The following is a 23,371-nucleotide window of genomic DNA, read 5'->3' as shown; positions in this document are numbered from 1 at the left end:
TTTAAAGACCAAAACCAGATGTAAACTATATGTATGCCAGGATCAGTTATTCATACATATAGCGACTTCATTAGTGTAACAGACACAGTGTTTCTTATTACAACGCTAGAATATTACAAAATGACCACCCACGGGTCTAAAGAAAAGAACACCACAGCGGAAAAAGGGAACGGCACAGCCCCAAACCAACAGGCAGCCGACCGAGAGGTTCCACAAGCCTAGAACTCGGCGCCATCCTCGGGGAAGTCATCCTCAGGAAAATCTTCAAATGCGTCACCTTCTGAAACAGCAAGCGTGAGTATTTCCAATACTCAACAAGTGGGGGAAAACAAATGAATCAAATATGGTGGCTTGAGACAAGGTTTTCCTAATCTAGGGTTTCATTTGCATAAAAGCTGGTTTTTAGCCCTGAACTACGGAAACAAATTTTTATTTTAACCGAGAAAAGATGTACCAAAGGTTTTCTTTAACCTCCGGGAATTCAACCCAATTCCCAGACCAAGAAAAACACCCACCCCGACTAATCATGCGAGGGTCCAGACTGCTCATAACCGTGAGCACGGCTGAATATTCAGTTTGACACTCTGCAGAGTTTGTGCACTTTACCCACGAGTCGTGATCTTCTCTGTTGCCGGCACCTGATGGTACCTTACACACTTCCGGGGTGTGCGCCAAGAGATCACTACGAGGCTTTTCCAGAGAGTCTCCCAGAATGCACTTGCCCACTGAGGTTTCACCGCCGTACATAAGTGGAGTAACCCTCCACCCCAGAGGCCCCCTCTTGTGCCGGGTAGAATCGGGAAGTAACCCTTCCTTATCTACACATCCGATTGGCTCATACAACCCTGGGAGAACATCTAGTTACTAGGCCAAGCCGTACCATATTGGTCTCGTGGTTGCCTTGTTTGCCATGGGTGTTCGCTCCACGAACCGGTCCTTAAAATGGTCTGGGCAAGACCTCCAATAACCCCATAAGGGTATACTACCCAACAACCAAACAACCAACCATGTCGGGAAAAGTACCCCTTTCTTGCCCAGAACCCCAATTATCACCGTTGTTAACTCCCTTAACAACATTAATTTTCCATGATATTCTTCCTATATCAATTCTTTTTAGTTCATAACTCAAGATTTATCATCCTACACGCTACATGTTCATCTAAAGCATGGCTAAGCAAAAACATGATGATCCTGTATGGATAAAGCATCTATATCCAACACTAGTATTTGCTATTCTACCCATTTTTGTAAAGCATCATGCATATTTTGAGAAAGACTACTTGATGTAAAAGCTGGGTTTGCAACATGGTCAAGACACTTGCCTTCGTCGAAGTGTTGCACAGGTCCCTCAAAATCTTCCTCTTGAAAGTTGCCGAACTCCTGGACTGAATCGTCTACACGAGCACACAATCTAACATGAGAACAGTACACCAAACATTCCTAAAACTAGAGAAAAACCCTATAAACAGATTCTACACGTCACTACGAGAATATGAGCGCAAAGATCGCCTAAATCGGAGCTACGAGCAAAAAGTTATGAGATTTTGAAGATGTAGGGGCTATTCTGCAAATTATTCTTATTACCAGAGATTAAAACCGATTATTTTTATACTGAAAACGGGTTCATTGCGCAAAGCTGATGTCATAAACCGGACATCAATTATTTTGTGAAAAAAAAAAGGGCGGTGGACCGAGTCCACCGAGCGGTGGACCAGCCGAGATCCTTCGGTCCATGGTCCACCGAGGACCGATGGCTCTGGACGGCTACGGGCCGGCGGCGGGCGGCCGGGGGACGGCCGGAGTTGGCCGGGAACACGCGCCGGTGAGCGGGAGGCTCCGACGAGCGGCGGAAGAGAAGGAGGGAGGGGCGGCGAACTCACCCCGGGCATCAAGGAGACCGAAGAGGCGCTGGAGTGGTCGAGCGACGACGAGTACTGCAACGGCGGTCGGCTAGGCGGCAGAAGGGGTGCTCCGGCGACCGAAAGACGACGGCAAACCGAGGAACCGACTCCGGAGGATCCTGCGAAGATGATGAACGGGTCAATTTGGCCGGAGGCTGTTCGGTCATGAAGAACGGTGTCGGCGGAGCTCCTCACCGGAGTTGGCAAAGAAGAGGACGGCGACGACGAATTCGGCGAGGAAAAAGAGTGGGAGCTAAAGCAAAAAATGCGAGGAACTTTGCCATGGAGAGAATAGGCGGCTTAAATAAAGGAGAGGAGGAGTAGGGTGGCCGGAATTGGAAGAGAAAGGGGGCGGCAGCCATGGATTAATGGCCGACGGTTTTCCTTGCTTTAACCGCGCAATGGAGAGGGGAAATGAGGGGGCAATGGCCGGGGAAACTTAATGGGGCTTTAGGGCTCGGATCCGGCAGTTGTTGGGAGAGGAGAGGTCGCGCGAGGAGGGAAAACGGCCGACGGCCGTTGGAGCTTGGGCACGGCCGGAGGAAGGAGAAGAGGAGCTGGGGCGTGGGCGGGGCTCGGCTCGGCGCAGGTGGCTCGGCACGGGCGGCTCAGCGCGGGGGAAGGGGTCGGCGGAAGAGGTCGGCTGGGGCTGCTGCAGGCCGGCTCGGCTGATGGGCCGGCGCGGGGAAAGGGAAGACAGCCCACGAGAGAAGGAGAAGGGGAGGGAAAATGGGCCGAGGGAGAAAGAATCGGCCCGAGGGCATTTTCCTTTTAGAATTTCTTTTTCCAAATGAATTTCATCAAATTTTCCAATGGGGTTTAAAGCGACGAAACCTAGCAAAATTTTGCAAACTTTTTCCACCCAAAAAAAAACCTTATTGCATCTACAACGGCATGAATGCAATCAAACAATTATCCTAGGCCATGTTAATTTTAGAAATTAATTTCCTATTGAGCTAAGTTGCAACACCTGAGTTAATTCTAAGAAAGTTTTAAATTATTGCAAAAATTTGAATTTTGGGTGTTACAGCGCCAGGAGTTCATTCGAGAGCAAGTCAACAAGCTCCTTGACACTGGCTTCATCCGAGAAGTCCTCCACCCGGAGTGGCTTGCAAATCCCGTCGTCGTCCCCAAGGCTAATGGCAGGCTGAGGATGTGCGTCGACTACACCGATCTTAATAAGGGGCCCAAAAGATCCTTTCCCTCTACCTCGCATAGACTAGATTGTCGATTCCACTACGGGGTGCAATCTTTTGAGTTTTCTTGATGCAAATTCGGGTTATCATCAAATTCGCATGGCCAAGCAGAATGAAGAAAAAACATCTATTATTTCCCCGGGGGGACTTATTGCTATGTGTCTATGTCTTTTGGCTTGCGCAACGCTGGATCTTCATTCCAACGGGCCGTCCGTATTACCCTTAACACGCAGGTTGGTCGCAAAGTTGAAGCTTATGTCGACGACATCGTGGTCAAGTCCTGAGAACAGGCCACCCTGCTGGAAGACTTGGCCAAGACGTTCAATAGTCTCCGCAGCACGCGCCTGAAGCTCAACCCCGAGAAGTGCGTATTCGGGGTACTCACAGGCAAACTTCTCGGCTTCTTGGTTTCCAGTCGCGGAATTGAGGCCAATCCTGAGAAGATCCGGGCCATCGAGCAGATGTGTCCCCCAGCTCGGCTCAAAGAGGTACAGCGCCTCGCTGGGTGCATGGCGGCCTTAGGGCGCTTCATCTCCAAGCTCGGGGAGCGGGAGCTCCCACTCTTCAAATTGCTGAAGAAGACAGGTCTTTTCGACTAAACACTGGAGGCCGAATAGGCCTTCCAAGACTTGAAGAAGTATCTCACCTCACCGCCCGTACTGGTGGCCCCCGGCGAGAGCGAACCTTTATTGCTCTACATCTCGACCACTCCTCAGGTTGTGAGCATGGTGCTGGTGGTGGAGCATGATGAGTGCTTGGAGCAAGGTGCTGGGTCCGAGCTCCCGGCCACCCCCGAGCAGCCTCCAGAACTTGGGACCACTCCTGACCAGGGAGTCGAGCCCGGGACCTCGGCAGGCCCCGAACACTGCGTTGAGCTCGGGGGCTGTGACAAGGCCTCAGGCGAGGCAGCAGTCGGGGCCTGCCGGATACAGCGACCGGTGCACTTCGTCAGTGAAGTCCTTCGAGACGCCAAGACAAGATACTCCTAAGCACAGAAGATGCTCTATGCAGTGCTCATCGCTTCCAGGAAGCTGCAACACTACTTCCAGGCGCACAAGATCTCGGTGGTAACCACATACCCACTAGGGTTGATCCTGCGGAACCGAGAAGGTACCGGGCGTATCGTCAAGTGGGCGGTCGAGCTCGTGGAATTCGATCTGCACTTCTTCATCCGCCACGCTATCAAAAGCCAGGCTCTGTCCGACTTCGTGGCGGAGTGGATGCCGGTCCCCGAGATCAACAATGAAGAATTATTTGCGTACCTCGAGCAAGACGGACCTGGGTAATGGGTCATGCACTTTGATGGCTCCCTCACGCTGAAAGGCGCGGGGCTGGAGTGGTGCTCACCTCCCCGACAGGTGAAGTACTCCAGTATGTCGTGCAGCTGCATTTCCGAGCAACAAACAATATGGCGGAATACGAAGACCCCATCACTGGACTCGCAGTGGTAGGTCTCGGGATCCGACGGCTGCTCATCAAATGTGACTCCCAACTGTTGGTCAACCAAGTATCCAAAGAGTACCAGTGCTCGGACTCACAATGGTGGCGTACGTGGCAGAAGTCAGGAGGCTGGAGCGGCACTTCGACAGCCTAGAACTGCAGCATATACCTCTCCGCGATAACACCGTGGCCGATGACCTCTCCTACCTGGCCTCCGCCCGGGCGCTCGTCCCGGCCGGAACCTTTGAAGAAAGGCCCACACAGCCATCCGTCCTGTCTGCCGACCAGGATGAAGGGGAACCATCGAGCTCAGTCGGGGGGACCCAGGCCGCACCTTCAGTGGGAGGTCCCGTCAAGGTGCCGCCGCCTGGCGAGCGCTTCGCGCTTGCCGGTAGTCCTCAAGAATCCTCATGGATCGACGAGATCCGAGGGTACTTGAAAGAAAACATCCTTCCCGAGGACGATGCCACTGCAGAGAGGATTGCACGGCAGTCCAACTGCTATGCCATTGTAGATGGGGATCTCTACCGGTGCGGCACGGACGGTGTCCTCCTGAAATACATCACCCGGGCAGAAGGCAGTGAGCTCCTCACTGAGATCCACGAGGATGAGTGCAGTGGACATGCATCATTCCGCACGTTGGTCAGGAAGGCCTTTCGGCAAGGTTTCTACTGGCCAACACCCTCCAGGACGCTTTCGAGCTGGTTCGGCACTGCAGGGCGTGCCAGTTTCACACAAAGCAGATTCACCAGCCAGCTCAGGCTCTTCATACCATCCCCCTGTCTTGGCCCTTCGCGGTCTGGGGGCTGGACATCTTGGGTCCATTCCTCCGAGCAGTCAGGGTCTATGAGTACCTGTACATCGCCATCGACAAGTTCACAAAGTGGCCGGAGGCGGTCCCAGTAATCAAGGTCACCAAGAACACAGCGATCCAATTCATCCGCGGTATCACAAGTCTCTTCGGCGTCCCGAACAGGATCATCACTGACAATGGCGCCCAGTTCACAAGTGCCATGTTCGGGGATACTGCGAGGACCTCGGCATCAAGCTTTGCTTTGCCACTGTTGCTCATCCCCGTAGCAATGGGCAAGTCAAGCGCGCAAATGCCGAGATACTGAAGGGGCTCAAAACCTGGACCTACGATGTGCTAGCAAAGCATGGGAAAGGGTGGATCGATGAGCTACCCGCTGTGTTATGGGCCAACCGGACCACGCCAAGCCGGGCCACCGGGGAGACGCCTTTCTTCCTCGTCTACGGCGCCGAGGCTGTCCTCCCCTTCGAGCTTACGCTCGACTCGCCTCGGGTGAATGCATACTTGGAGAATGAACAAGAACAGTGAAGACGCGACGACATCGACTACTTGGAGGAGCATCGGCGACGAGCTGCCGTCCGAGCCCCCAGATATCAGCAGAGCCTGAGGCGCTACCATCAGCGTCGTGTCCAGGCCCGGTCACTCAGGTTGGGGATTTGGTTCTCCGACACGCTCAGACGCGCGAAGGAAAGAACAAGCTCTCCCTCATGTTGGAAGGCCCCTTCATCATGACCGGTGCCCCACGGCAAGGCTCATTTTGATTGGCCACAGAGGACAGGCAGCCTCTCTCGAGTGCGTGGAACATCGAGCATCTTCGCAAATTTTATCCATAGGTGAGCATGTTTGTGCTCGGGCTAACCAGGCCAGGGGCCTCCCCCTGCCCAAATTGGCCGGGGGCTGATATCAACCACGTAAGTTAGCACTTGCCATTTATTTTCATCACTCCTGTATGAATCATTAATATACGCCTATGTTGCTCTTTTTCTGAGTTTTCCTCTGGAATCCATATGTTAATCTGCTTGGTGAGATGCTCGACTCGTGCAAGAAAAACACGCTCTCTCTCTCATTTTCCCGCTGATAAGAACGGATGCCGGTCGGTATGCGGCACAGGTAGCAATCGCTGACCTAAGTCTGTTGTGATAGGCTGTGGTGCCTGGCTGCTGTGGCAATACCCCGAGCACTACCGAGCCTCTGGGGTTCTTGGGTAATCCTACCGCTCGAACATGAGTGGTCGGGACCGCCTAGTCCCCGGAGGCGGGCTGTCGGTGCTCAGCCTGGTTAGTCCCGGCCCGAACACCACCGAACCATGGGACCACTTGGTCGTATCTCTGTTTGTACACTTCGCCGGTCCGGGCATTCGAGAGGTCACGGGTCAAAAACGAGAGCAAGCTATAATGAGTACCGCAATGACAGAGCGCACCAAGCAAAGAAACCTTGCCTTTTTTAAGCTTACAGATAAATGCTCGAGAACCAAGCAGCTCGAGCACAAGGGCCTCAGTGCCCATGGCGCTGTCGAGCCTCTGGGGTCCTCGGGTAATTCTACCGCTCGGACATGAGCGGTCGGGACCACCTAGCCCCTGGTTCCATTACCGGGTTTACAGTGCTCGAGTGGTAAAAGGACGACCTGGGGGCTAAAGCGCCCTGCACAAGGGAATCCATGTTCCCGGGCACCCCGAGCTTGGGGCATCTACCCTTTCCTGGCCTGGTTGGCCGAGAGGCTGACGCCGACTCAGTAAGTCACTAAAGTCATGTGAATTTCCGTTCATACATACGTAATAAACTATTGTTCCCGAGTTACCCTTGGGACCCTCTTGCGCTAATCTATTCAGCGAGGCAATCTCCCCGCGCGCAAAACCCCGCTCTCGTATTCGCTTTTCCAAAACGACAAAAACAAACGGTAGTCGGTGTACCGCACAAGCGGCGATCGCTGACCTAAGTCCTTTATGGTGGGCTGTGGTGCCCGGCAGGCATGGCAGTACCCCGAGCACTACCGAGACTCTAGGGTTCTCGGGTAGTCCTACCACTCGAGCATGAGTGGTCGGGACCACCTAGTCCCCGGAGTCGGGCTGTCGGTGCTCGGTCTGGTCAGTCCTACCCCGGGCACCACCGAACTATGGGGACTCTTGGTTGCATTTCCGCCTGCGCACGTCTCCGGTCTATTTGTTTTAGAGGTCACGAGACGAAAGGCGTTCATGAGTCGCGGTGGGTACCGTGCTAGGTGGACTTACTTCCTGAGAAAAAGAGTTATGTGTCTATCTGTGTCTATTTGACTCAGCAGCCGCGTACTCGCAAGCGCTCAGGGGCTACGCCCCCTAAGCACAGGATCCCACGCGCGGGCTCGGGAGCTGGATGCTCAGGTGGTCCTGTTGCTCGAGTGCGAGTGGCCGGAGCAACCTATCTTCTTAGGGGTAAACTACTAGTGCTCGGCCTGGTCAGTGCATCCCGGGACATCAGTACAAACAAAATCAAGGAAGAAGTACAAAGCAGAATACGATTCCAAGGATGGCTTCTATTATACTGAAAGGAACCATTTAGAAGGGAATCACTCCCACAATTACAACTTTCAAAAACACAAAACCCCTAACTTATTATAGGCTAAGGAGGAGGGCACGCATCATCGCTGCTGTCACTGCCCGGGCCCGGCTCCCGCACAAAAAATTCCGCCACCTCAGTGGCGACGTCGCGGACGGCTGCCCGGGCGGCGGCCTCCTTCGCCTCAACCACGCCCTACCGGGCTGGCTCCAGCGGGAAGGTGGGGTCTCAGCTGCGATAGCAGGCGAGAACGTGCTCGGCCACACCCTGGGCCAGTGCACGCCCCTCCTGGGTCGCCAATTCCTGAACAGCGGCAGGGAGAGCCTCGAGGCGTTGGGCGATCTTCGAGAACCCAAGGGTGAGATGGCTTAGCGTTTCCAGCCCCTGGGAACCCACAGACACAGACCCGAGCCTAGTCGCCTCCACGAAGTCCCGCGCCCGCCGAAGGACATCCTGCATCATCGCCTTAACATTCATCCGCTCTTCGTGGACGGCATCATGATCCTCCACGGCTTTCTTTAGCTGAGCTTCAAGACTTTTGCTGTTGGCGGTGCTGGCAGGGGCGTCCTTCGCGGCCCGTGCCTCCTGGAGTTGGGCAGCCACCTCGATCCGGACCTGCTCTAGTCGCTCAGCCCGGGCCTCGATGGCCTGCTCTCAGGCAGTTAAGCCTGCCTCCTGGTTGGCGACGTTCTCCTCCCGGGCAGCAAGCGCTGACGACGCCAAATCAGCATCCTTCTCATGCAGTGCAACCTGCTCCTCCCGACGGAGAATGTTGGCGCGATCGTGCTCGAGATCATCGGCTTGGCGGTAGAGGTCCGCCTGAGCAGACCGCACGGTTTCCTCCCTCTTGCCGATCGCCTCCTCCCGTGAGGCAACCTGCTGCTCGCGTAGGGCAAGTTGCTCCTCGCGAGCGGCCAGCTCGCCGGCGCGCTTCCTCGACGCTTGATCGCGCTCCACCGCGAGCCGCCCCAGGCGGTCAGCTTCCTCCTGTGCGGCGACGACCTCTTCGCCGACCTCCTCCAGTGCCTCCCGCTCCACGGCCAGCTCCTGCATGGACCTTTCGTAGACCGTGCAAGCCGTGGCCACGCAGGTCTCCAGGAGTTTGTGGGCCTCCTTCAGCCGGCCCCTTTCATTGACTAGGGCAACATGCTCCTCTTCGAGCTCGGCCTGCTCCGCCGCAATGGCCGCCTCGAGCCGCCCGATGACCTCCCGGGCGCTCCCCAGCACCTCGGGGAGGGGTTCTGGGGCCTGGCCAGGGGATGGCTGAGAGCTGGGTCCCCTCCGAGCCCTCTCAGCAGAGGCGCTCGGGGACCCTGACGGCGGCCGCTCCAGCGCCACCCTAGTCGCGACGGCCTCCCCTGAAGCCGGTTGCTCCACCCCAGTCGAAGGACTCGGGGCAGAGCCAGCCTGGGCTCTCGACTCAGGGACAGGGGGAGGCCCCGGTGGCTCGGGAGATGTCCAGCCTCCTGGAGAGTCCTTGGGCGGCCTGGAACGAAAACAGGTTAACCCCCAACCAAGATATGGGCAAAACGAGCTCGAGGAAGGAAAGGAGGCCTACGTGGTCTTTGGCCCGCGGTACCGCCATTGGGACTGCGGGATCTGGAATTCTGGGGCCTGCGGCCTGGGCTCCGGCCTTCTCCTCTTCGGGGGTGGGCTCTGCCCCCCGGGCCGTTGTGAGCTGGTCCCAGCATCAGCCCCACAGCCTGCTCCCGAGGGCTGGCCCGTTCGGCCGCCGATCGTCGCGCCGCCAGCCGACGGCCGGGGTCCTTGGCGCGGGGACGGCGGAGGTGACGACGACGAAGAGGACAAGGATGATTGAGGGATAAACGCCTGGGGACGCTTCCCCTTGTCGCCCCCGGCTCGGTGGTCTGCCGTCGTTAGCGGCAGCGCCCCGCCCTCCGTTGTCGTCCACCCTGGGAATATGCAATGTCCCGGGGTCTCGGTGCCCCATGCGGTCAATCGGCCCCTAGGCGTCAAAGGCCGGCATCGACTCTTGCGGAGCCGCCCGGCCCGGGTCTGAGCAAAGCGCCAGGTCCTCGCGTGGCAAGACCGCCCGGGCAAGGTCTTCAAACGCTAGTTACCACCTTGAGCAGCGCCGCCAAGGCCCCCTCGTCGAGGTCCTCGTCCTCGCCTACGCACGTCCTCGTCACATCACGAGGCCCGGTGTACATCCAGGCGGGACGGGCGTGTTCCCTCAGGGGGGTTAGCCGGCGGCGCAAGAAGTCAGCGACCACCATGAGCGAGGTAAGCCCCACCCGGCGTAGGTCTTCGATGCGATTCAGCATCGGGCGCATGTGGGCATCCTCCGCGGGGATGGACTCCCAGACGCGTTTGTTAGGCTCTGCCGGTGATCGGGGTAGCAAAAGGCGGTCGTGGGGGCTGACGTCAACGTAGACCCAGTCCCGACGCCAGTCGTCCCACTTGCCACGTAACACCTGCGGGATGTAGGCGTCCTTGAATCCCTCCCGCAGGCGAAAATTGCAGCAGCCACGACCTCCACGTCGTCCGACCCCTTCTTTTTCCCGGTCGCTCGAAGGATGAAGAAATGCCGGAAGAGCGCCACCGACGGCGGCACCCCTACAAACATTTCACAGAGGTGGGCAAAGACCGCTAGGATCACCTCCGAATTCGGGCTCAGGTGGGCCAGCTGGACGCCGAAGGTGTCTAGCACTTGCATGAAGAACGCCGAAAACGGCAGCACCAGACCGGCAGCGACGAAGGAGGCAAAGATGACGATCTGCCCTGGCTTACGCGGGGCGGGCAGATGGGTGGCTGGCGTCACTACCGATGCTCCCCGTCAGCCAGTGGGAACCACAAGCTTCTGAACCTTCTCCGCGCCCTCCTCGTTCAGGAGGCGGGATTTCGGTAGGATGCCACTAACACTCGACGCTTCCCGACGGCCACCTCCTGCCCTTGGCATTTTCAGGGGTGGGAAGTGTGCTGGAGGAGACCGGAGTCAAAGTGCACTGAGGGCTAAAGAGAAGGCTCCCAGTGCTAAGAATGACAAAGGCAAGAAATGACAACTGCAAGAATGGCGATTGAGGGAGGTAACGGTCCGTTGCCCCTCCCCTTTTCTATCGCAGGGAGTTCAAACGCCTTAATCCTCGGCGCAATAAGCGAGGCACGTCTTCCTCGATCCACGCGGTTGCCAGGGGTGACTCCCGCCTCATCATCACCTTCCTCGAAAGTCGGAAGGGCACACGCCCTTTCGGCTCCTCTTGGGCTATACCAAGAGCCTGGGCCTAAAAACTGCAAGGCTCGCAAAGATTTCGGCACCGGGCGACAGAAAGCCACGGGGCACCAATGCTGTGATCGGCCTCGAAGAAATAGAGCCCCATCCGCAGTCTCTGGGCCATCGCCTACCGATGGGCCTGGGGGCTGCTGTCGGTGATATGGGAACCGGGGGTTCCTGAATCTCGAGACCAGGACAGCGCAGTGCCACATGGCGCCCTCCCTCGGGGACCATCTCCCCGAGGGCCCGAGAAAAGCTAGGTCCGGGAGGGGGTGCTCGGGGCCAAGAACAGTTGGTCCCCGAGTATCCAGAGTCCCCCGAGGACTCAAGAAGAGCTAGATCCAAGAGGGGGTGCTCGGGGCCAAGAACAGTTGGTCCCCGAGTACCCAGAGTTCCCCGAGGACCCGAGAAGGGCTAGGCCTGGGAGGGGGTGCTCGGAGTCAAGAATAATTGGTCCTCGAGTACCTAGAGTTCCCCAAGGACCTGAGAATCCCCATGCCGGTAGACCCCGCAGGGACTCCACGATGAGGTGTCGATCGGTGGGAGGCCCGATGCTGCATTTAAGGGGGAGCGTGAACGGTCACATCCAACCACTCTCCCCCACGCCTGTCGTACTGAATACGTCAGTCCCTGCCACTACCTGGCAAGAAGGTGTGGGCACAATTAATGCAGTGGGTCCCATCGCATTTCCCTTCGCGGGGCCCAAGGAGAAAGACGGCTTGAAGATATCTTCGATGGGCTTGAGGCTTATCACCTATCGCCCTGTTGCATTAGACCGTGTCAGACCTACCCTGACCAGACGGCAAGAGAGGGTACTCAGTGGCTGGCCGATGGGCCCCCTGCACCTGCTAAAGTTGGGACGTAAAGACCGACGGGACCGTTCGATGGGTGCATTTTCAACCCTCTGTAACATCAACTGTAGACCCATGATAGTTGTTTTTCATTTATTGTTTACGAGAACTTGTACCCCCGTTCTGGGCACTCCCTGGAGGGCCTCCCCCAGTAGATAAAAGGGGGAGCACTTCGTAGAAAGAGAAGCCAAGAAGGCACTTGATAGATAGATCAAAAACCTGACTTAAGATAGCCAGAGCTTGTAACACAGAGAAAAACGAAAGTGCTAGAGATCCAAAGAAAGGTATTCCAAGAGTATTAATAACACACTAGACATACATGAGTAGGGTATTACGTCTCTATGTGGTCTGAACCTGTCTAAATCCTTAGTGCATTTACTCCTACTAACCGACGATCATTCGTCCCGCCTAAGTTCCATACACACGTATTAACCCCACGTACGAGGTAGATCCAGAATCAGCCCCCGGCCGAATCTCAAAGGGGTCCCTCAAGATCCCCGCTTGCGGTGTTTATCCACCGACAGCATTAATATTGGTTTTTTATTTATTTGACTTGATACGGTTTCTTAATTTTTTATTAGACAGTGTAGAAGGTGAAAATAGGAGGGGTGAGACGCCAACTGCGTTATATAGTAGAGAAAATAGGTTAAAAAAATAGCTTAAAGAAAAAACCTTGTTGAGCCGAGGACTGAGCCCGAGCCCGATCTTGCGTGTACTCTGTGGTTCGAGTCCGGCTGGTTAGCCGCCCCCGATCAAATCAGCCACCTTCTTCCCCTTTCTCTCCAATTTTTTATGCCTCCTCCGCCTGCAACTTGCAACCCTCAGAGCCCCCGTACCCAATCCCTTCTACTAAAATACTATTGCCAACTATAGAAATTGCATCCGCATTCTCGCCTTTACTCTTCCCTGTCCTCGCCCATCCGCTCCTTCGTCAACACCTTCGCCGCTGCCGCCGCCGCATTGCCGAGGCTGTCCAGTCACTCTGCCTCCCGGTCTTGTCGGTACACGCTCTGATCACTCCTACTGCCAGTAACTACTTCTTGCTGTGGCCGAATTTGTGTGTGCTTCTGATTTCCTGGAGAGATCTGAGGTGAGGGATTCTGTGGAATGCCATGGTTCTTGATTTAGCTCTGCGGTAGCAGATCGGGTGTGGCGATGCCAGGATTTTGGGTTTGGGGGGTTTTGTGCTGCTGGGGTTTCTTGGTTTTTGTTCTTCCCCTTTTGGGATATAGGGTTTCTTGGCAGGCTTAGATGATGTGGAGATGTACCGATGTAGGATTATGGTTTAATAGTGCCGGAAGTTCCAGTTTCTTCTTCATATGCATATTATCTGTCTTTGATTGCTTAGTGATAGTGACTGGAGATTAGAAGAAAACATTGGGGCCGTCATTAATCATGTCAAAGCAGTAGAGGTTTATGCAATTGCTGCTTTAATCGTTTCTCCTTTGATGTTTGCGTAGTGTCGTAGCTAGCCATGTGGTGAGTATCTTGTTTCGTAGACCCTTATAAATAACTTCAGGGATCAATTATGCTATTCGACGACTAGCCAATGCAGTCTGTACCTTGATTGTTGCTTGCCATAGCCTTAAATTTCACCCGTTATGGTCTATGCATATAAAAGGTTTATGTGTGCATAAGTGTCAACCAGTTCATTACTCTACGCAGTATAAGAACTAACCCACGTTTGAGTGGGAATGGTCCCCTTAGTATATAGTTAATTTCATAATATTTCACATGTTTATATTTTTTTTGTTGCACCTTAGGGATCTAAGTAATTTGCATAGTTAGCTAGGTTCTTTGTTGATGACTAGAATAGTAGGTACACTTGATGTTGACACATGAAACTGTACAATCCTTTGATTATTATTGTTGCTACTAAAGCAATACCATCCATTGGACAGACTTGATTGGAAACAAATAATTAGTTCCTTGTTATAATATGGGATATAGAGCTTTAAATACATACCACTCTGATTAAATGTGACCGATGTTCATTGGACATCAATTGTCATTGTCAAGAAATCTGGATTTTTTTCAGTTCTGTAGCATATATTCGATAATGACTTTATGTGCTAGAGGTCGATCATCATTTTTCAGAAGAAAATAAAAGTTAGTGGAAATGGAGCCTTTCCATTTCATGCTGAACTACAGATGATCTTATTATGCGGAGTTGCCTGTTTATTGCATATTCGTCAGACTGTTCAGCCAGAAAATCACATGCGACTAGTCATCCTTTAAAATAATAAGATCAATTAGATGCTTTGGAGTTGTTTGATACTAGTCTATTTTCTTTAGCCTGCATCTGTATAAGATACAAATGCCTTTTGTCCTGAGGCATTCAAGCAGTTGTATTTTTGCTTCTAGGTTGTGTAGTGTTTTTATGCCAATTATGTTTTCCTCTTGCTCTTGAGAACCTGGCCACCACCCATAACTTCTTGCTTGTTGTTTTACTTATCATTTATGCTTTGATCAAATCTGTGGGACTGTTCATTAGTTCGATGAGGAGCTAGAAATTGGAACTTCTCTATTAGTTTATATCTTTAGGACATCGCACCATTAGGCCATATATATGAACTAGTGTTATCACGCTGATTTTTGTGATTTGCCTAAAATAACCAATGAAACTTACCGAGTTTATGCCTTAGATGTTGTCAGGTTTTTCATTTTTAGCTAATTAAATACAATTTCTCTTGAAGTATTCAGGACCATCTGGTCTTCATTGACACTTTACTCCTAAGTATCCGAAGCCATAATAGTTGTGTGATCGCTGCATTTTTATTTTAAATACTATTAGTAAATAAGATCATGGGAGGATGTTCCTTATGATTTCTTGTCTTGTATTATTTTTTCTGTTTTCTTCCATTTTTTCCTGTTTCCCCCCCACCTCGTAGGAAATAAGTGATGTCGTAAAAATTGAGTATATGGAAGATGAAATTTAATAAACAAATAAATGTGAAATGTACTCATGTTCGTTCTAATGTGCAGTAGCCAAATAGTTCACCATAATATGGTTATGTTTGTTCTATTCTACCTATTTGCCGCTGAAAGCCTGAAACTACTGTTATTTTTTCATTCTCATTTAGTATATGTTGATAATAAAAAGACACTGTATTTAGATTTGATGAGTTCCCAAGCTTTGAAGACTGGTTTGGAGCTTACAAATATAGACACCAGCATTTGGTTACAATCAGAAACAACTGGAGTGTAGTAATGAACCTCTAACTGCACGCAACATAAGAACCAGCTTACCTCATTCACATGGTTTTTCCATGTCACAGACTTGCTACGAACTGGTAGCCAAGAACAAAAAGGTTAGCTAGTGTTGCTATGTAATGAAGTTCATATATGTATAATACTAAAGCTGAAATTTGTGGCCTGCAAATAATACGGCTTCCATTCTCCATGTATATTGTACTTAGAGCAACCAATCTCAGTGATTGGACATGGTCATGCTCCTCGGCAAGGGGTAATTTTACCCTATTCTCAACACTTTAAATTGTGCTATTTCACAAATAACTTAATCTTCAAACTCTATCCTTTCTATTTGTTTTAACATGCCTATTATAACACTCCATTCAAGTCTATGTTTCGGAGCCTTATTTGGATCGTGGTATATTTCTATAATCAGTCTTATAATTTACTGATTGCTGAGATTCTAGCTTTGTTTCATTATCTGACTGTTTTATGTTTGGAACTTCTGCAGAAAAAAAAAACACATTTATGGGGCATGACCATATGGCTTGTATAAAGGTAACTTGGCCTGTCCTTTAAGTAATATTTACAGGTATGACCACAAATTCTAACATTTCCGTGGTTTATTTTTTTGAATACAGATGCATATGGCAGAAGATTCTCTTGGTGGTATGTTCTCCATGCCTGAATGACTCCTAAGCCTGTGATTTTGCAAGGACACATCTTTATACTGGGATTTCAAGAAAAGTATTCTGTTTCCTTTTTTATGTTTCACTGATTTATTCTGGAATCCACATTGCTGCTGCTTGTGCAAAGTTCCATTAGTTGATTATGATTCTCAGCCTCAAATTAGTCATTAAGTTAATTAGCTGACATGTTCTATGTGGGACCTACCTCTAGATTTCATGTGCTTGTGTTGGTTGATAGATAACTTTCCTCATTGGTTCTGGAGCTAATCAATTACCAGTTGTGTTTTAGTTCTTGGTGTTTTTTCTATCAGATTTTCTTTGTGCGCCATTTTTGTTTCAAATTTATATTCATTATAATTTATAGATTTCTAATTTATCGATTTCCTGCGAAACAGTTAGAAAATGTTGCCAGGAACCTGGGTGCAACGATGTTGTCGATGGAGAGCTAGTGTACTGCAAAATTCATAGTGGAGGGCTGTCACGCCACCAGCTTAGTCACCTCCAGAGTGCACAGGAGAGCTCAGGTTTATTCGTGCCCCCTGTTAAAGGCAGCCAGTTTAACGAACCTGTTTCCAGTACAGTGACATACTCTGAGCAAGAGGTACATGTCAAGTATGAAGGGGATGATCGATGTAAACTAAAGGATAGTTCTGGGAACACTCAGGGTGAGACTACACAATATGTCTTCCGTGGGGCAGGCATGCTTTGTAAGCATGAAAACTGCAGCAAGCAGGCACAGGAGAACACAATCTACTGTAGGTTACATAGTTGTGTTAGCAAGGGCTGCATGGTACGGGGCTGTCCAAGAGGTGGACATGGAGGCACGCCTTTATGCATTGGCCATGGAGGAGGGAAGCGGTGTGTTATCCCTGGATGCCCAAATGCAGCATGTGGCCAAGGCCGTCGTGACCGCTGCGTGAGGCATGGTGGTGGCAAGAGATGCAAATTTGAAGGGTGTGTGAAGGGTGCACAAGGGAATACAGATTACTGCATCAGGCATGGTGGCGGAAGGCGGTGCAAATCCGAAGGATGTACAAAGAGTGCACAAGGACGGACAGATTTCTGCATTAAGCATGGTGGGGGCAGTCGGTGCAAGTTCCAAGGATGTGGTACGAGCGCAAAATGGGGTACAGATTTCTGCTCTATCCATAGGAAGAGTTTGTTGAGTGATGACAATGCTATCCCTGAAGCTTTGCCCGCCTCCAAAGAAAAGCGACGTCGGACCAAGAAACCCAAAAAGGCAGACAAGCCATCTGAGCTCTCCCAGGAGAATGTCACCACAGCAGCTATTGCTGGAAGCAGCGCACAACAAATGGGCGTCTGCCGCATAGCAACCGTAGTTCCGAACCATGCAGCACTAATCAAGGGTGTGACAATGACGGGGCAAGCTGCAGTTGCTACCCCACAGATAGTGGCTCCACTCTCCATGAAATCTCCAACGCCATCTGGACCCGTGGTTTCAGCAGATAGGGAGGCAGGGGCAAGCAAGGCGATGCTGGGTCTGTAGAAAGATGGCGGTGGTGCATATGGAGGTTTCCAGACGCCTTGCCAAACTAGTCCTCTGATTATTGTTTTCGACTGAAAAATGTCGAAACATTAGGAGAGTTGTTCATATTAACTGGTTCTCGCCGTCAATTGACTTTAGTCATGGCTTGTGTTTCGTTCCTCTTTGTCCTGTGAATCTCTAAATGTTCTTCTGTGTGTTGTCTTGTTTTCTTGTAGCGTGGAAGCCAGTCAGCGGACTATATGGAACTATGGACAATAAGCAAGAAAATTGCGTCATTGCCTAATTTGTGTTGGGAGGACCGTCTGGGTGTATAGGGCAAGTTCTTATGTGATGTCTGTGCTTGTGTGTCTGAAGCCTGGATTAGATTGCAAATTAATTTGGTTACTCAATTTTGAGTATTGGCGGTTGTCTTGTTATTTCCTGCTCTTTCTTTCTGCAACATTTTGTTCTACCCCAGTTTCTGACAAACTATCTTGGAAGCTAATTGGTTCATGAGTAACTGGAGGTGAGCAGACTGCATTTTGGTTTTCCCTTTTTTGTTGCTCAATTTTCATGTTACCTAACGAGGCGACTCATGTTCTCCAGAGCTGCTCTGCTCAAAGGACACGTTTGGTTCGTGCCTAAGCCCAACACGTCAACACGTGGAGGTTTTCGCCGCCCCCAGTATGGAAATTAACTAGTGTTGGCGCGTAGGTGAGCTAATTCGCAGGTGGCAAACAAAACGCCAGCCCAAACTAGCTGGCCGCACCAACTTTTGGCGGGGTTCGTGTGGTGAGCTAATTCGCGGGGGCCAAACACCAAACAAAACGCTAGCCCAAGCTAGCTGGCCGCGCCAACTTTTGGCGGGGTACCTGTCGGCATCGAACCAAATGCGCCTTGAATCGTAAGGACATGTTTTCTTTTATAGGAAACCCTACTCTCTTTTTCTGACTGCTGCGTTTTTGTGTATGACTTATTGGGGAACTATTTCGAGACCATCCTCCATGACTCGAGCTTGCGGCCCCCTTTAGCACCCGCCACATGTGGCTCTTTCTCATCCCGCAGTTCATCTTCCTCACGCCCTTGGCGAGCTCTAGTTCTCCACGAGCGCATCCACCCGCATGCCACATGTTGAAAACCAGTTGTCCGGCACGCCTCTGCCAAGTCCATGTTCCCCAATAGCGAAGGCCAAAAAGACCCTCAACAACAACTTTAAATTTTATTCTCTTCCGATCCAAAAGCTTCAAAATTTCATTCCCATTTTCTCTTCGTGTGTTCCATCTCTCTCATCCCGCTCTTGATGCGAGACGCCGAAACCAGGAGCCGTATACTCTTAGTGGTGGTTGCCTGGTGGGAGCAACGACAGAAGCCTACGTTTCGCATGATGAGACGTGTCCGCGAGAAACCATTGTGGAGGGTAACCTCTAAATAAGACTAGAAACATAGCACGCCGTTGGCGCGCGATATTGACCCGTCGCCGAATTCAAAGAGAATGCATATGATAGGCACAATATCAAATTTGGTACAAAGGTTTACAGTCAATTAGATTATCATGAGTGAGCTGATTTTTGGTAGGGAAATCTGATCGTAACTGTAAATGTTTTGTGCGTAAGCTTCAGTTGAGCAAAACAGCTTAATAGAAAGCATTGCTTAAAAATTGAATATTTAGATTAATAACTTAATGAGAAGCATTTAAATGTTTTTTGAAAGAAGTAGTTGCAATGATCAATGCTACATGTTAAGTGCAAAGCATGGGATGGCAGCAGCAGTGTGAAAATATTAATAAGATTGCCAATTGTTATTTGGAGTTTTCTTTTTACCAAAGTATCTCACATGCCAAAGAGAGAGTAATGGGATGTATGGCTGATTTTAAGTTTACAAGCATATTTCACCAAATAACAATGGCCTTGATTAATCTGTCAGGAACCCAAATTTAGGCCAATAACTTATTAGCTGTTTATTGAGGATGTAGCCTTTCAGGTTTCTCTCTGGTTTAGAACAGAAACTTACCAGTTTAAAGGCCAGCAATTTATTCTCATCTTCCAACATCTTATTCAGCAGTCAACCAAGAAAACAATGGATGAGGGAAAGAAATCAAGAATGTGAAACAGCCATATGTTCAAACATAATTTATAATACAAAATCACATGGTTAGATTAAGCTCATATGCTTCTCATGTGCCTTTCCCAATATTCCATCTGCCTCAACAAAACAGACTAATGCCATATCAAAACAACAGGATCTTTGATTGAACAGATTTGTTACCATTTTTTCGTTCAGGTTCGTCAGCCCATTATCAGGTGCCTAATCAATCATGACCAGGTCTTTGGGTTGCAGCGAGTTTAGATCATCACCTTTCAGGTGCATGTACCATCAAGACAGGAGATCGCATTCCCCATAAGTATCAACCTGAAATGAAGAGAGAAACTCCCCAAAAAGTGGCATAGCATCGTATCTTTCGCACTGTAACATGATTTATATCCTGATCCTAGTGTACAGCTTTGCTAATGAAGCTAGATGAAGTATAAGATTAGCAAATCGACCAATTGTAGCAAGTAAATATCTTGCTGGTACCTTGATTTTGCAATCTAACAAAAGGCACTGACTAATCCGAAGCAAAATAAAGTAGCAGCGCTTTCAAGTATCACATACTGACCTGTTAACTAAAAAGATGTATTTGATGTTAATTGTGAGGCCATTTTTTTAGGCTCCAGCAGATTGCATGTATATCCTAAATACAAAGAGCCTAGCAGTTTTTAATAGTCATTCAAAAAGACTCATGGCAATGGTGATGAGGGTGAACAATGCTGACGCTCCAAACTCTCTCTTCCTCAGCTTAGTGTCCCGATTGATTCTACCTATACAGAATTAAAACAAATATATCATTGCTGTCAGATGTAATTCACAATGTATCTAATCAATGAGATGCTATGCAGTCATTAGGATACAATATCCAATCCTCTAACGAAGCAGTGAAAAGGGTATATGAATAACTAAAAATATTGAAAGAGGAACTGTCTTGTCCTCGGCATTCTCACCAGCTAAGATGACCTCAATCTTCATCCACATTCAGCTCTTTGCTCTTCGCAAATATATCTTCATTTTTCTCCGTGGTGCAAAATATATGTGTTGAAAAAGAAAAGGTGTGTTAAATGGCAGAAATTTTTATGTGCATGTTAAATAGCAATACTGAAGAACTTTTGAACACATAACTGTACCTAAATATGGCAGAGGTAATATACCTAATACTAAAAAACAAACTATGAAACTGGCCTGACATCAGAAGCATATGACATTAGGCACCCTTTTCAAACTGTCTTAGCAAACTGTCTTGGCAAATTACATCATTAGGAACCCTTTTCAATACCGAAATCATGACTAATCATCATATGAGGAAAACAGTGGCAGATAATGAGGTACCTGTCAGCTTACTGATTTAGTTGCCATGGGGCTCCTGGAAACATGAAAGGTGGAATTCTTGCATACAACTTGTCGGTTCAGGAATTAATGTATTCGTAAAGGACTATTCAGACTGCAATTCTTATTGGTGATCATGCAAGTTAGCGATTAAAAGATCATTAGGAACCCTTTTCAATACCGAAATCATGACTAACCATCATATGAGGAAAACAGTGGCAGATAATGAGGTACCTGTCAGCTTACTGATTTAGTTGCCATGGGGCTCCTGGAAACATGAAAGGTGGAATTCTTGCATACAACTTGTCGGTTCAGGAATTAATGTATTCGTAAAGGACTATTCAGACTGCAATTCTTATTGGTGATCATGCAAGTTAGCGATTAAAAGATATTGATCAGTAGCGAGAATGAGAAATTGTGAACCGGATTAACTTTACCAATTAAGGCAGATTAAGTGATTCGTTCATCAGCTATGATGGAATTTTGATGGCAGATCATTCATGTGAATGCTTCAGTGAAGGCAGATCGTGGTTTCTTTAATTAACATTTTTGTTTGCACTAACTTAATTGCGCTCCATAATTAGTAAAAAAGCAGAAAGTTCAATTCATACACACATGCAGTGCTAAGGGAGCCTTTGTAGGAGCTACAAAATTTTGACAGTGGGCACACAGGTACGTGGTTAGCACTTTTTTTTTTTTTGGAAAATATTGGAACACTGCGAAGCAAAATAGACAAATGAAATTGCTCTAAGTCTACATGCCATCATCGAGCTAGCTTTAAATATATTATTATGCCTAGATCAAGTCATAGCAGCTGTTCTTTAAAGTCAACATGCACACCTTACTCTCAGACACATTATCACAGATTTAGAGTGAAGAGGGTCAAATTGAAGTTGACATTTGTTATTATGAAGCATGATAGTAAGATGAGGAATTTACTCTCAGATGTACATTATCGATTTAATTTTGAGGACATCATCTGAAAATGTATAATTGATTATCAGTCATCACATAATAATGCACGATTGCATCTCCATTCATATGATTTAGCAGGCATATATTACCATCAGTGCCTGTCATCGCAGCACAACATTGAGAGCAATCACGAGAGCGGAGGGAAAGAGAGAAGTAATACCTGAAGAAGCAGCCTACAACGGAGTTGCGGAGGCCGTGCCACCGTCATCTCATGGTGACGACCAGTGAGGATGGAAGAAGGTAGCCGCCGGCACGCGAAGGCCAAAATCCTGCTGCATCAGTGCGAGCAAGGAGACCCAGGGTAGGGCCACGGAGAAACACGTCCAGGTCTCAAATCAAGCAACGAGACTGCCGGGAAAGCGCGATTGGAGATGCCGAAGACCCACCTCGACCACCAATAGTTGCAAACGACTGGTGAGCGGCGTCGACTGCGAGGCCACATGCGGCGGCTCCATGGGGGTGACGAAGATGCTGACCATAGGGCCGGTGACCGGCGGTTCGGCCGGCGCCGAGTCGCTACCGCACCAATCGCAGCCAGATACTGAGAGGAGAAGAGAGAGGAAGGGGATTGGGACTGAGAAGTACTGAGAGAGGGAGGCCAGCATGTTGTGTCCCTCGTAGGTAGGGGCGGCGGGGGAAGCGGGCTGCCACGGGGAAGGGGGAGGGGGCGCGCGGGGAGGCACAGGCTGCTCTGGGGAGGTGTGGGGAGCCCGACGACCGCAACGGCCGTGATGGCGCCGACCTCCACACCGGCCTTCTTGTCGCCGTTCATCTCCTCGTGGCTCTTCGCCTCTCCGTTCCCGGCCTGCTCGCCATCGGCAGTGCCACCGTTTGCGGCCTTTACCTCCTCGGCGGATGGAGCGGGCGCCAGGACTTGTGCTTTCTCCTTCTCCTTGTACTTGTCAGCGTCAGCTTCCTTCTCAGCCATGGGCTCGGGCTCGGGAGAAGTCGAATGCAGGTGGGTTTGTGGGACCTGGGACGGCGCCTGTGCAGGTTACGAGGCAGGAGGGAAGAGCGCGGCGTCGTGGATGGCGTCGGCGGGTGCGGCGGCAGGGGAAGCGGAGGAGGAGGAGGAGGCGACCGCCGCCGCCCTGCGGCGCAGCGAGGTGAGGAAGAGGAGGCGGGCAGTCCATACGGGAACCAGACCTTATCCGTTCGCGAGAGCCAGCACAGGAAGTATCTAGAGAGAGATAGAACGGGAGATCTATTTGGAAGATGACGTACAATCACAGTCATTAGTTAAAGATCGGACGGTAGAGGAAATTTGTGCTGACGTGGATATGTCGGGAGGCCGCGAATGCGACGCGGTTGGGACTAGTAAGAGATGAGACGTGTCCGCGAGAAACCATTGTGGAGGGTAACCTCTAAATAAGATTTGTGAGTACCGTAATGCCTGTTCAAACGCCAGCCAGGCCCAAGAAAGCCCACTTCTAAACCTCAGGCCCGAGCTGGCCTGAAGCCAGACAGATGATTTGTTTCCAATGCGGGTGTTTAGAGAGGAGCCTTTTTATTTTTATATTTCGAAAATAAAAAAATTGTAAAGCTATGCATCCATTTGAAAAAATTCCAAATACTATGGTCCATTGGAAGGGCGATGCCTTTTAAAAAATAAAGACTCCGTCCTTCCAATAAACAATAAATAAAAAAAA

The 23,371-nt window shown here is 50.1% G+C and overlaps 1 protein-coding gene and 1 long non-coding RNA gene across 3 annotated transcripts; one reads left to right on the top strand and one right to left on the bottom strand.

Moving 5' to 3' along the window:
• The first annotated feature begins 12,669 nt into the window (after positions 1-12,669).
• LOC133922203 (probable WRKY transcription factor 19) lies at positions 12,670-17,634 on the top strand. Of its 2 annotated transcripts, XM_062367418.1 has the most exons (4): positions 12,670-12,964; positions 15,667-15,713; positions 15,797-15,824; positions 16,240-17,634. In XM_062367418.1, exons 2-4 carry the CDS (start codon positions 15,684-15,686, stop codon positions 17,349-17,351), a joined length of 1,170 nt encoding a protein of 389 aa, XP_062223402.1. In that variant the 5' UTR covers positions 12,670-12,964; positions 15,667-15,683; the 3' UTR covers positions 17,352-17,634. The 2 variants fall into 2 exon arrangements, with proteins under 2 accessions (XP_062223402.1, XP_062223401.1); XM_062367417.1 differs by lacking the exon at positions 12,670-12,964 and having other exon boundaries at positions 15,633-15,713.
• Positions 17,635-19,745: 2,111 nt separating this feature from the next.
• LOC133922201 (uncharacterized) lies at positions 19,746-22,001 on the bottom strand. Its single transcript, XR_009910414.1, has 2 exons — positions 20,369-22,001; positions 19,746-20,188 (listed from the first exon to the last, which is right to left on the bottom strand). It is a non-coding gene; the product is annotated as an uncharacterized LOC133922201 (long non-coding RNA).
• Between the last annotated feature and the right edge of the window lie 1,370 nt (positions 22,002-23,371).

The sequence above is a fragment of the Phragmites australis genome, chromosome 6, assembly GCF_958298935.1.
Source record: "Phragmites australis chromosome 6, lpPhrAust1.1, whole genome shotgun sequence".
Lineage (NCBI taxonomy): Eukaryota > Viridiplantae > Streptophyta > Magnoliopsida > Poales > Poaceae > Phragmites > Phragmites australis.
Note: the sequence above shows the minus strand (reverse complement) of the source record. Positions and strands in the feature narration are given on the sequence as shown.